A 13,666-nucleotide genomic window follows, 5' to 3' on the forward strand; every position below is an offset into this window, starting at 1 on the left:
TGGGGTGTCTGCAGCGTGTGCCTTTAAAAAAATGTGACTAGTTTCCAATGTTAACACCCATTTATAACAAAACTTCTACTTGTGTTAAAGGGGTGTGATGGGATAATACAGGTACAACAATTATTTTGAATTTCTAAAAAATACTCATTTCTCCCCCCTCCCTTTTTGGAAGTACAGTACTTCATACTACATTCACAGACACATCAAACGTGTGCTTGAGATAAAGTGCAAACTGAAATGTTATGCTTGGCACAACTGCCATCTTCTGGTAAAAAGCAGGCATCTTTTTCTAACTTAAAGCTGTCAAAGCACCTATGAGAAATGTGTATATTTCCCCTTCATTATGAGACAGAGAAATGTAACCCCCATAGTATGTGGCCAACAAAGCCTTATTCCTTGCAGCTTAAACTTAGAAAGGCCTCAGCCAAGCACCAATCTGGATTCAAAAACAACATACAAATATGCATCTAGCTTGGCTTCTTTAAAAAAAATCTAAGAGAGTCTCTTTGAGACATGAACTTTATTGACCTTCTCTCTTACCTCTACTTGTCCAAATGCAATTACTGTATATACTTGTGTACAAGTCAACCTCATGTATAAGTCAAGGAAAGGTTTCAGGGTCAAAATCCTGGATTTTGACATGACACATGGATAAGTCAAGGATAAAACTTAGGGGGCTATAAGGAAGGAAAGAAAGGGGGAAATACCGCTTCCGTCCCTCCTTCTCCTTCTCTGGACCTCTCCCAGTCAATTCCCAAGTGCTGGAGGAGAAGTCTTAACATCGAATTGAGAAAGGAAGCAAGTGGGTTTAAATGGAAAGTTTTTTTCCCATAGGAAGCAAGGTCTTGCAAAAGGGACTGGAGACATGGTTTTAAACTGAGAGCTTTTTTTATAGGAAGCCAGGTCTGGCAAAAGGGATCAAAGAGAGAAGCAAGTGGATTTAAATGGAGAGGTTTTTCCATAGGAAGCCAGGGCTTACAAAGTGGACCAGAGAGAGAAGCAAGTGGATTTAAATGGGGAGTTTTTCCGATAGGAAGCAAAGGCTTACAAAATGGACTGGAGGGGGGAGGAATTGGTGTTGAATGGACATTGGAGCATCAGGCTTGCTTGCCTTAGGGACTTTCTAAGCATTGTTGATGTATTGACCCTTATATAAGTCTACCCAAAATTTTAGGGTCAATTTTGGGGCATAAATTTCTCAACTTATAGTTGAGCACATATGGTATTAGCTGTAAGTTTTAAAATGTTCTTGAGCACTTTTTGTGGAACAGCAGATTCAACATTTCTAAAATGAAACAGTCAATCCCTGATTCACAACATTAAAAAAATAATAATCTTAAACTCATTCCACCAGACCAAGCTTGTAAAAAATTAAACCATATCAAAAGAAAAAAAGGATACACTTTTATTTGGGTCCACATATGGTTAAGAAGAGGTTTTATTGGGGTTTTTTATGCTGGGATTTTTATCTTTTATATGACTGGTTTTTAATTCCCCACCCCCACCTCCATATCACAAATACTGAATTACTGCATTTTGTGCTCTTTTTAAAACCCCTGCCTTGTCTTCATGTTTGTAAGTGACATTGAAGGGAAATGAAGTGGCCTAAAATAAATAAATAAATAAATAACAAAGATTTTAATACATGAAATAAAGGTACATATTGCAATCCTGTAACGCACCAACTAAATAATAAATCCCACTGAAGACACGGGATTTGCACAGGATGCCACTATTAGAATAGCCTTCCTTGATGATTTCAGATTATTTCAGCCACTTGGCTGCTGTCACTAAGCCTGTATTTTTAAGTGGCCAATGAAGGCTGAGACATTCTAAGTCCTTCCACCAATATATGCCTTCAAGCTGTGCTATGAAGAGTTACTTTATCAGAAGATAATCTTTGAAGCCTATTTTTAAAATTCTACAATAATGTGTTTGAAATTATTACAAAGCTACAGCTCTTTTCCTACAGAGATCAAATAATCCCTTTTCATTTAAAAAGTTTTTGAAAAAGTTATCTAAGACAAGCATTAAAATATGTTATTCCCCACAGACTCCTTTCAAGACTTGAACACAAAAAAATTAGATCCGAGAGAAATGATATATACCATATGAATAGAATTCACAGCTCAGCAAGGCAAATGTGTAGCTCAGAGATCTTGAAATTGTTGCTAATTCTGCACAGAAACAAAATGCGGTCTAGATATCATTGTGTAGCTTTTTGTAAAATGTACAATTCAGAAAATGATATATCTTTTAGTGAGAGCTTTTCTGCTACAGAGAACTCTCATTTCCACTTTGCTCCAAAGTTTGATTGCCTCTTCTTCTTTTCTATGCCACACGTACTCTAGGCAGGGCTATAGAAATTGACACAAATGATTTGGTTTTATGCCTTAAATATTTTTCCCCAGAAGTATTTTCCACAAAGGCTGGCACAAGTGGGAAGAATAACATATGCCAGAACATTGTTTCAGGAGGACCTTGTTGTTGTGTGCCTCCAAATGCTCTCCAATTTATGGCAAGATTTGTTTAGAGGCTGCATGTGTCATTTAAACAGCACACTTCCAAAGCGGCCCGAAGCAGCTTTATTTAGGCCTGTCTGTTCGGGCCCAAAGTGATACTATTATAGTGAGATAACTACTATAGGAATAAGCTGTTGTTGTTTTGTGCCTTCAAGTCACTTCTGACTTATGGCATCCCTAAAGTGAAGCTATCACAGGATTTTCTAGGGCTGGGAGTGTGTGAATCACCCAAGGTCACCCACTGCGTTTCCATGGCTGGGCAGGGACTCAAACTCAAGTTTCCAAAGTCATAATCCAACTGTCAAATCTCTACACCACACTGGCTCTCAGGAATAAGCTATCCTCTATAGTATTAACTGATATTATAGAAGGATGAAGTATTTTATGGATTCAAGAAACATCTGGTCAGAATTTCAGTAAAACCACTAAAAGTTAAGGGGAAATACGAAGTCTGAAAAATGATCAAACTCCACATATATTCAAAATTAAATGAGCAAATTATTTGCAAAAACACTAACCACAGTGGCAAGTTAGCTCTCTCGGAAGAATTACACCAACCTATCAGAATCTCATTTATTATATGTCTACGTGTTTATTATACCGCATAACACTGTAGACATTCATATGCCTTCAGGCAATCTTTATATTCACCCACAGAGGCTCACATCAGTGATGAAATATTGATATCAACAGTGCAGCTTAATGAAGAACAGCTCTCCTCATCCAGTATAACATCATGTAGTGTAATACATTCTTTCTCCAGAGGTTATACAATTTATGGACTGTAGCAAGAAGGTGCAAAGATGTAACATTAAGAAAGCTACTAGAGTCCCAAGACAGAATTTTTGGGCTTTAATGAGTTCGAACTACAGTTGTAAACAATCCCAGAATTGCTTTTAACAGAGACTGGCTGGTCTGCCCAAAATGCATATATAGCTCTACACTACAAATTTATATACATTTACCTGGGAGAAACCCTTACTGGACTCAATGGGATCTATTCTCAATAGACATGCATTGGACTGGACTGATGTATTCTCTCCCATGTGCCCCATTATTACCAGAACCTTGTTGCAAAATGGAACAAACAAAGGATAGTAATGAATCTGCAGTTACTGATTACAGAGTGGGGACCAAAGAACTATATTCCACAATTACAGTGGACCCTCCATATCTGTGGACTTGCCCCCATATCTGCGGACTTGCCCCCACAGATTTCGACATCTATGGACAGTAAGCCCCCCATTATCCCAATGGCAGCATGTGCAACAAGCAGGAGTGCACAGCACCATTATTAGGGAAAGCAGGACTTGAGGTTCCACATTTTTTGGTATCCTCAGAGGGGGCTAGAACATATCCCCTGCAGATACCTAGCTCCTACTGTATAATCAGAAAGAGAGATGGGGACAACTGTTGCTATGGCTTATGTGCCAGTGTGGCATAGTAGTTTGAATGTTGGACTACAACTCTGGAGACCAGGGTTCGATTTCCAGCTCAGCCATGAAACCCACTGGGTGATCTTGGGCAAGTCACATGCTCTCAATCTCAGGGGAAGGCAATGGCTAACCTCTTCTGAACAAATCTAGCCAAGAAAACCCCATGATAAGTTCACCTTATGGTCAGCATAAAATTGAAAACAACTTGAAGGCGTACAACAACAATGCTCAAAATAATAGCTCAGCAGATTGACCTTAAACCTGGTAGTGCAGAAGGAGGAGGTCTGAGAAGAATCTGCAATAACTTTAAGATAACAATTTTATTATTGCTTTTCTTCCTTCTGTTGGAGAACAAATTCTTGCTTGTGTGTGCATGCATATTGGAGATATATATCCAAGTGTTAGGGAAATTTACTAAAAGGCAACAGAAGGGAAAGAACTGCTCTAATTTAATTTGTTAGAATTAAAAGTCTTCCATACTGGGTATAAACTGAAAATAACACAATACAAAAGTATGAGTTGTATCCTTTGAGCATGCTTATACTTTGGACAGTAATTCCATGTCTCTTACAAGTACTTAGCTTTAGCAACATGAGTACTGAGATCTCTCTGTCCCACCACCCTCTCAGGTGAGTTTGGTAGGAACAAGAGAGAGGGGCTTCTCTGTGGCTGCTCCCAAGCTTTGGAAGTCACTCCCTAGGAAGTCAAGATGGTATCATCCTTACTAGCCTTCCAACGCCAGGTAAAGACGTTCCTGTGCAAGCAGGCCTATTAAGCAGAGAAGGACTGGGTTTTTAATGCTGGGCTACCAAAATTTTAATGGTTTGTATTTCAATATATTATATTTTAATTTATACGTGTTTTAATCCTTAAAATTGTTTAATTGGGTTTTTTAATTTTATATTTATGTATTTTAATATTTTGTATTGTTTTTAAATTGTATTGTTTTATACTTGTTCACTGCCTTGAATCCCTATATTGGGAAAAAGGAGGGATATAAGAAAATAAAATAACAATAATAACACTGTTATACTGGTCCTCTTAGCAAGCTGCAATATGCCAGGGCTCTGGAGAATACTGGCTTATTGGAGTCAAGGAAGTACTAGTATAAAGTACCTAACTGCTCATTTATACCTAACTGATATAAAGTTCCCAGTTTTTGTGGAAGCAGGTAAACATGAAGAAACTACAAATTTGACACTGATGTTTTGTTAATCATAACATCCAAAAATAGAAGCAGAACCAGATCCCATATACTTGTAAACCAGCAACAGTCATAATCCAACAGTTCCCAAAAGCCAGAGTCCTTAGCTACCAACAGACAATGATTTAAGACTTGAGCTTGTTTGGAACAGGCAGTGAAAATTCCTGTTTTTTATCCGAAGGGTCTCTGGTTTGTTTAGATACACTGTAAGGAGATAAGGAGAAACAATCAAATACCATGAACCAGCATATTTGCATGATCATAATAAACAAGGATTCTTCAGCACACTGGTTTATTATGATGTAAGAATCAGCCCATTGCGTGTCTTCCAAGTGCACCAAATTTCTTATTCCAGTTTGAGAGGAAATGCTTAGAACTGAGATATATTATCATGTACTATGTATAGGGAAGATGAAGTTTTTACATGTTTTTCTTCTCTCAGAATATCTGTGCTTAGGATCACCCATTAAAATTGACTGGCAGAAGAGACGATCAATGGACTATGAATGAGTATTTATGGTTACTCAAAGGATGTAAGGAGCATCTCTTGGTATCTGTAGCTGGAAAATATTCATACCGTATATACTCGACTGTAAGTCGACCTCATGTATAAGTCGAGGGCAGGTTTTGGGGCCAAAATTATGGATTTTGATATGATGTAGTGGTGGAATTTTCCTGTTATAATAGAAAGCTATAGAAAGATGGAGTCACTTTGGTTAGAAGAAGAAAAATAGTTTAAATTGAGGTTTGAAAGTTAGAGAAGAACTAGAGCAAAGGCGTGGAGACTGCATCGTGACCTGCAAGGAGCTGGCACCAGCAAGGAAGACATAACATAAACAACTTAGATAAGAAAGTACAACTGTTGAAGGCTACTGAAGGCCACTGAATTCCTGAGGGAGGGGTAAAGAGTAAGAAATGCAGTTTTAATATATGCCTGTATCTCTGTCTTGATTGTAAGATTTCTGTATGTTTAAATTGTAATTGACCAATGAGGAGTGATGAAAACCTTTCTTTGTGTAATTGACTATAAGATTAGGCCATCTTGTCTTGTTCAGGGCCTCAGCTTTTTGGAACTTTGAATTCCATTGAGTTCATGTTTCCTTTGTCAACAAATTGGAAATAAATTTATGGATTTTCAATTTACTAGGTCCTCTTGTTAATTCTTTGCTCTGCCAAGCCTAGAACTTTCAGTTTCCTGAAATTTCTGTTACAATGACCCATGGATAAGTCGAGGGTAAAACTTCAGGGCATGTAACAAAGGATGATGCAAAGGAAAATTATGCCAAAGAACTTAGAAAATTCTGGCAGTCAAAGTTCTTTGTGCTCATCCTAAAGGCTGGATGGATGAGAGACTAGAAGGGATCCATGCTTCTTTTTGGTGCTCCCAGGATGGACTAAGCTCTTGCCTTTTACCACTCTATTCAGAGAAAGGGAATTGCTCCATGAGTTAAAGTCCAGTACTTACACTGACCCGTGGATAAGTCGACCCAAATTTTTGGGTCCATTTTTTACTAAAATTTCTAGACTTGTACATGAGTATATACAGTATGTCTTATGTCTGTCATAAGACAAACTTTAGGCTCTTATTGATTTTATCCAAATTTGCACATGATTTATGGTTTTAAATTTCTTTAACTGGTTTTAATTCTCTTCATTTGTCAAACTGTTGGATATGCTTTAGGACTTTTTAAATTGTTTCTTACTTTTCATGTTGTTTAAATTGATTAAATTTTGACATATATGTTCCTTAAAATTTATATACTTTATACTTTTATGCTTTAGAGTGTAAACAATATATTTATGATTAATAATGCTGAATATATAGTTAAGCTTACGTACATCAGGCCTGCACAACACAGGGCCCGTGGACCGCATGTGGCCCACCAAAGGATTTGGGTGACCCACAAGGATGTGGAATAACTTCAAGGCTCCTCTGCCACTTGGCACTCTCATAAGGAGAGGGGCACGTGAAGGAGAGGGGCACGAGGAAAGGTGAACATTCACTTCTCAAGGCTCCTCCATTGCCTGGTTTTGTCCAGAGGAGAGGAACAGGCACAGGAGAATGAGGAAGATGGAATTAATATTAATTAATGCTGATTAATATTTAATTAAAACCTATCTGCAATCCAAAGAAGTTTAGCCAATTTAATTTTGGCCACTACCATCTGCCAAGTTGTACAGGTCTAATGTACATTAACTCTTTGAAGAAAAGCAGGGATAAAAGTCCAATCATTAAATACAGAACATACACATTATGAAGAAGTCTCTAACATATTCCTAAGAATAAATACAACATTAGGAGCAGTAGCCACAGTATCAACAAAATTTGAATTAACATTTTGAAAAAGAGCAGCACATTATTGCAAAAATTCTAGACCATAAAATGATTTTTGTAAGACATTTTTGTAAAAATAAGGCAGATTTTTGCAACATCTAGCATAGCTATTTGCAGATAGCACAGGGTTGCAGTATCCATACTATCAAATTCTTGTTTATCCCAAGATTATCCGGCAGATGGCAACACAACACCATAAATACAGTACAATCTAGCTGCTGCTGAAAGTCTACATTCTAGATGATAAGTACTTTAGAGGAACTTATTTTACCCTCATACCATTCATTGTAAGAGGTAAGAAAAAAAGATTAAAACTTCAGTTCACATAATACTGCACACATACTGTATCTGTGTTCACGTATGCTGATTCTATATGTCTGAGAATCAGGAAATCAGCCTCATGGTGAAGCAAAACCTAGGGCATGACTCATACATACATACGTACATTTTCTGCAGTATCTGATCAGTTCACACCATCCCATTCAGCTTCATATGAGACTAGCCTCCCCTGAAAATAATGACTCCACAGGGATGGCAACACATCTGAAAGATCTTATTTGGTTTGATCCCTGATTCATGCATGCATGTCACCTCTTCAAACTCCAAGCACTGAGTATAAAAATGTGACCTCAGTCCACAATCTTTCCAACTCTGTATGCATATTGATCTCCAAGTGTAAAATTACTACACTTTCTTACTCTGCATAGTAAGTTCTTGGCACTCCTTTTCATATATCCTGAAAGCCCTTGTGGGCTTACCGAAGAGTACCTCAATCATTACATTAACACCTCAGTCACATAGTTCAAACACTGTCTGCCAATTTAATCCCTTTTCACGACATTTCTTCAAGAACTCTATGACCAGTTCCAATGAACTGCTAGTCGTCAGCAATTTATCATTCAACTTCAGTCCTGGGCCTTCTGGTGTCTTCTAATACTTGCTTCTGATCCCACAGCATTCCATTACTTGTACAACACTTCTTTGTAGTATCCATACAGCATCAAATCTTCGATATTTTCACAACCCCAACCTCCCTGTAAGCCCTGAGCACCAGAGATATTAATGCCAAAGAAATATTAAACAGGAGGAAATCACTCATTAAAAAAGCATGTAATTATTCAAAGTGCCATACTCTGTGTGTGTGTGTCTGTCTGTCTGTGTGTTGTGTGCCTTCAAGCTGTTTCTGGTTTATGTCAACTCTAAGACAAACCTATCATGGAATTTATTTGGCAAGATTTGTTCAGAGGAGGTTTGCCACTGCCTTCCCCTGAGGCTGAGAGCATGTGTCCAAGGTCAGCCAGTGGGTTTCATGCCCAAGCTGGGAATTGAACCCTGGTCTCCAGAGTCACAGTCCAATACTCAAACCATTACACCACACTACCATACTGTACCATTTCCTACAAGTGCTTTGTACCAATGACAACCCAATTTATAGACACACTAACATTCTTAGTCTTCCCTTAGATAGATAAAGTCATACACATAAAAATATTTATCCTTATTTGTGATTAATTCAACTGTGAAAATGAGAATTTGAACAAACAAACAAAAAATACCTGATCTCCTCAGGAGCTAAATTAGGATCCAGAGAAATCTTCTCAGTTGTAATCTCCACTTTACGTACACTCCCAAAGAAGTCAGTAATCAGGACATTTTCAGGATCTCTCTGAAAAAGGTCTGTCCGGTGTCCAGGTGTAGACACACACAAACTTTTAGGACACACCTGAAACTATAAAGGAGACAATGGTACATAAATCAAGCCTATCTCCAAATTCAGCCCCATTACTTCCAAACTTCTGGTTCAAGTCACCCTGGATCCCCTAACTGAGCTCAGTTGTTCCTTCTCTCATTTGGAGTCCTCTACAACAGTCAAAGGGAAATTATGAAAAGCCGACACTGGTCCTTTTGGAGTGATTTGCCATTTCCAGCTTAGAAGAACAGTTGCACATAAATGTTTCTTAGTATGCAAGCTACTGGTATTACTCTCTAGCCCAATTTAGATATGTTTTAGCCACTAGGACTATATATCAACTTGAAGAACACTTCCACCCACCTCCCCAAACTGAAGATTTTCAATGCTTCTCTTAGGTAACAGTTTGAAGAAATCACAATCTGCTGTTTTGTTGAAACTAAGGAAATCATGGTTTCTAAACTAACCCAAATCAGATACTATGGTTTGAAACAGGTTCAGAATGAATCATAAACTATGGTTTTAATACATAGCTAAGGTAATGAGAAAGAAAATTCAAATTTTCAAATCAGTGAAGTAAATATGGAAGCACAGGATAGAGTTCTAGAACGAATTTATTGGAACTCTAGAACAATAGAGGCAGTCAGTGAAATCCTTAAAGAAGCCTGTGCCTTAACGGTAATAAATGACCTAGCTAATAGTACTACAATAGAAAATGCACTGGTAAATTATGGGAAAGTAATATCTATTGTGAGTAATAAAACAGCTACTTATATAAATCCAATTAGAGGGAGGAGCTCGTGGTTTGACAAAAGTTGCCTTATAGAGAAAAAGAACCTTAGACAAATTTTCCAACTTGCTTTAGACAGCCCTGAGGAAAATTTCAGACCTTACCTAAAGGCCCGGGCAGAATTCTATAAGTATATCGAAGATAAAAAGAAAGCTTTTTATCAGCAAAATTGGGCCGATCTAGATAGAGATCTGAATTCAAATGATACCAAAACATTCTGGATAGCAGTAAGGAGGCATTTGAATAACAACCTGAATTTATCTAGTCCTGGCATTCAGCCCCAAATATGGGTATCGTATTTTACTAATAAGATGCAAACTAAATCAATTGATAATATTGTAGTGATTGCAAACCCCTCTATTATTTGGAGTCCTGTTTCACCAGATGAAGTATATCAATTAATTCTTAAACTAAAATCTGCTAAATCGCCGGGTTATGATACTATTACGGCAGAGGTTTTGAAACATTGTCCAGAATTATGGTCCAAAGCTTTGGCAAATTTATTCACCCTGGTAAACAACACGGGGGTGATTCCAACAAGCTGGAAGGATTCAATAATTATTCCTATCTTTAAAAAAGGCGATAAGCATGAGCCAGCAAATTATCGCCCGATAAGCTTGCTTTCTATTGTAGGTAAACTATATGACAGCTATTTGGCAAAGAAACTGCAAAGCTGGATGACCACTCAAGCCATCCTGGGACCTGAACAAGCGGGCTTTAGAGGTCACATGTCTACCACTGATCATATTACTGTTATTTCATTTCTAATTAATAAATATATTTCCCGTCCTAAAGGGAAATTATATGCTGCGTTTATTGATCTAAAAGCGGCATTTGATCTTATTCATCGACCTACACTTTGGAGTAAATTGGATAGTTTAAGTATAGATTCAAGACTCCTGTTTTTGTTGAGCCAAATTCATTCCAACAATCGCTGTAGGGTAAAATTTACTGAAAGTGGTCATTTAACGGACCCAATCTATTCAGGAATAGGAGTAAGGCAAGGTTGTGTCCTAGCTCCTCATCTATTTAATTTATTTGTAGCAGATCTTCCAAATTTCATGTCATCGGTTGACACCCATCCTCCTATGTTAGGAAATCGCCCACTTTTAGTGTTACAATATGCTGATGACACTGTATTATTGTCGCGGACTCAGGTGGGCTTAAAGAGAGCCCTGAATAGATTTAGTGAATATTGTGATAGGTTTCATCTACAGATTAATGTTAACAAATCAAAGGTCTTGGTATTTTCAAAAGGATTCACTCCAAGGAAATGGAAGATGAATAATCAATCTATAGAACAGGTAAAAATGTATACATATTTGGGAGTTCTATTCCATTACAATGGTCTTTGGGTAAAGCAGAGAGAAAAGGTTATACATTCTGGGAAAAGAGCGTTGGCAATGTTACAATCCTTTTATTATAAGAAGGGAAATCAAGATGTCCTTGCAGCCTTGAAAATCTATAAAACCAAAATTAGAGCTCAAATATTATATAGTATATCTGTATGGGTAACAGCTTTCAATAAGGAGGTTGAAAATTTACAATCTCAGTTTTGTAGGAAATTGCTATCTATTCCGCCATGTGTTCAATATTTAACGCTATATGACGAGCTTGGTTTGGTTACACTTGAGACCACTGCCTGGTTGATGGCATATAAATATTGGCTTAAAATTCATTATAGACCAAATAGATCTAGTTTAATTGGGTTTCTTTTATCTGATAATTATTATACTAGTTGGTCAAAAGCCTTTGAAGTCAATCTAAAATTAAAGGGTTTAAATCTGGACTCTTTACTCCTTTTGACGGAGCACGAGTGCTTCAAGACAATTAAGGATTGTTTGCTGAGTTGGGAACATAAGGAAATTTATTCTACCTCTCCCAGAGTATGCTCCCCTTTTGTATTTGGCATTCCCCCCTGTTGTGGTGAGATACCAAAATATTTTCAATCGTTGTCCCTTCAGGCTGCGAGGAAAGCCTTCCTTTTTGCAAGGCTGAACATCCATCCGTCATGTGTTACTAAGGGGAGATATATGAAAATCCCATTTGTCAATCGTCTTTGTATATGTGAGGCAGTTCCAGACACCCTCCAACATATTGTTTTTCTTTGCCCATTATATCAAAAACCGAGAAAGAATTTGATAAAGAAACTAATGGAAATGAACTTCTGTGTAATGGATATAACTTTAGTGCATTTATTGGAGGATTGCAATGAGCAGATTACACGAGTGATGGCAAATTTTCTAATGGAGGCAACAAAAATTTGGTATAAATTGAACAACTGTAATCCATAGAATTACATGTTATACGGACGGAATTTTATAGTATTTATGTTAATAATTTTAGTTTAAAATTTTAACTTTGTATGATGTTTTTTTATTGAGATGCCTAATAAAGGTTATGGTATGGTATGGTATGGAGTTCTAGAATCCAAATGACGTGGAGTCAACTACAATAGCCTACCAATCCTATGCAGATTTAAATTCAACCAGATACCCTCCTACTAAATTCTACTAAATCTTTTTTTAAAGTAGAGTCTGGAGCAATTTGAAGCTAATTGCTTTGAAATCTGTTGGTCCTTTAGCAGATTCTAAAGTAGAATTTCTAACTGATTGATCCATTTAATCCAATTTCCCAGATGGTTGTTCACATACTTATAACTGCTGTTGATTCCAAGTAAGCCAACAAATTGCACAGACTACAAAATGTACCAGCCAAATTCATTCAAAATGGCAAGATCAGTTTCTTATCCTGGTACACATCTTGCTCTCATAGTCATTTCCCAGACTTGAACTCTGTTAAGCCAACATTTGATTGCAATTTAAAAATAAAAGCTTCATTCTCTTGGTAGTAAGAAGGCTGAACGTTAGTCGCTGATCCTGTTCTGTGTCACTACCAATCTGTCAGTGTAGGCTGCTTATTGCAAAATTAATGCCATCTTATCTAGCAATAAGGTTGCACCAGTCTCCTTAGGCAAAATACTGATAGATGCTATTACATAGTTCTTTGTGCCCTCTTAAAAATTACAATTGGATATTTAATGTTTTACACAGAGAGAGAGAGAAAGAGAGGTACTGCTCATACTATCTGAACTGCATCACAGCAAGGCTAAGGTCCATATCTGGAATCTGCAAAATAAGATATGAATGCACTGTGCACGTCAACGTGCATAGAAATCTCTTGCTTAGGAAAAAAAAAACACTTTCCAGACTTGCAAATGTCTCATTTAAAGGGAGGTACCTTCTGCTATTTTCACGTAAGGTAAACTTTTAGTTCCACTGCTTCTTTTTGAGCATTTGCTTAGGTGATAAAATCAGTCTCCAATAACCAGAGCTAGAAAGATGTGAATTGTTTAGGGAGTTTCCAGCTAGTCATCAGGTAAAAAAAATCAGGATATGCAAGCTAGCTAATGAAATGAACACCTCTGAATATATGCAGAATATAGCAAAGAGTTTGTTCTGAACAAGGACTAAAGCTTTTCTAAGAGATTCCTATCAAGATTAGCAAGAAACTATGGTGTAAAGTAAGATTTTATTAGGGATTAATGAACACAGCAAGTGTTTCATTGCAGAAAAAACAATTATCCATATACTAGCTGAGGAAAAGCATCGACCAGTGATGTACTGGGTCCCTGTGGAGCAACAGTACATTGTCCCAAAATCCAGCCAACCTCCACAGGCTGGTAGCAA

The 13,666-nt window shown here is 37.3% G+C and overlaps 1 protein-coding gene across 3 annotated transcripts in view; it reads right to left on the reverse strand.

Moving 5' to 3' along the window:
* Window positions 1-13,666, reverse strand: part of LOC149316436 (GPI-anchor transamidase-like) — a 170,913-nt gene that overhangs the window by 127,040 nt on the left and 30,207 nt on the right. For all 3 annotated transcript variants that reach the window (XM_089515469.1, XM_089515468.1, XM_089515470.1), the window contains exon 9: window positions 9,054-9,226. In XM_089515469.1, coding sequence (XP_089371595.1) covers window positions 9,054-9,226 — 173 coding nt within the window. The remainder of the gene's footprint in view (window positions 1-9,053; window positions 9,227-13,666) is intronic.

The sequence above is a fragment of the Sceloporus occidentalis genome, unplaced genomic scaffold (genome assembly GCF_023333645.1).
Source record: "Sceloporus occidentalis isolate IW3139 unplaced genomic scaffold, rSceOcc1.0.p SCAF_3, whole genome shotgun sequence".
NCBI classification, from domain to species: domain Eukaryota; kingdom Metazoa; phylum Chordata; class Lepidosauria; order Squamata; family Phrynosomatidae; genus Sceloporus; species Sceloporus occidentalis.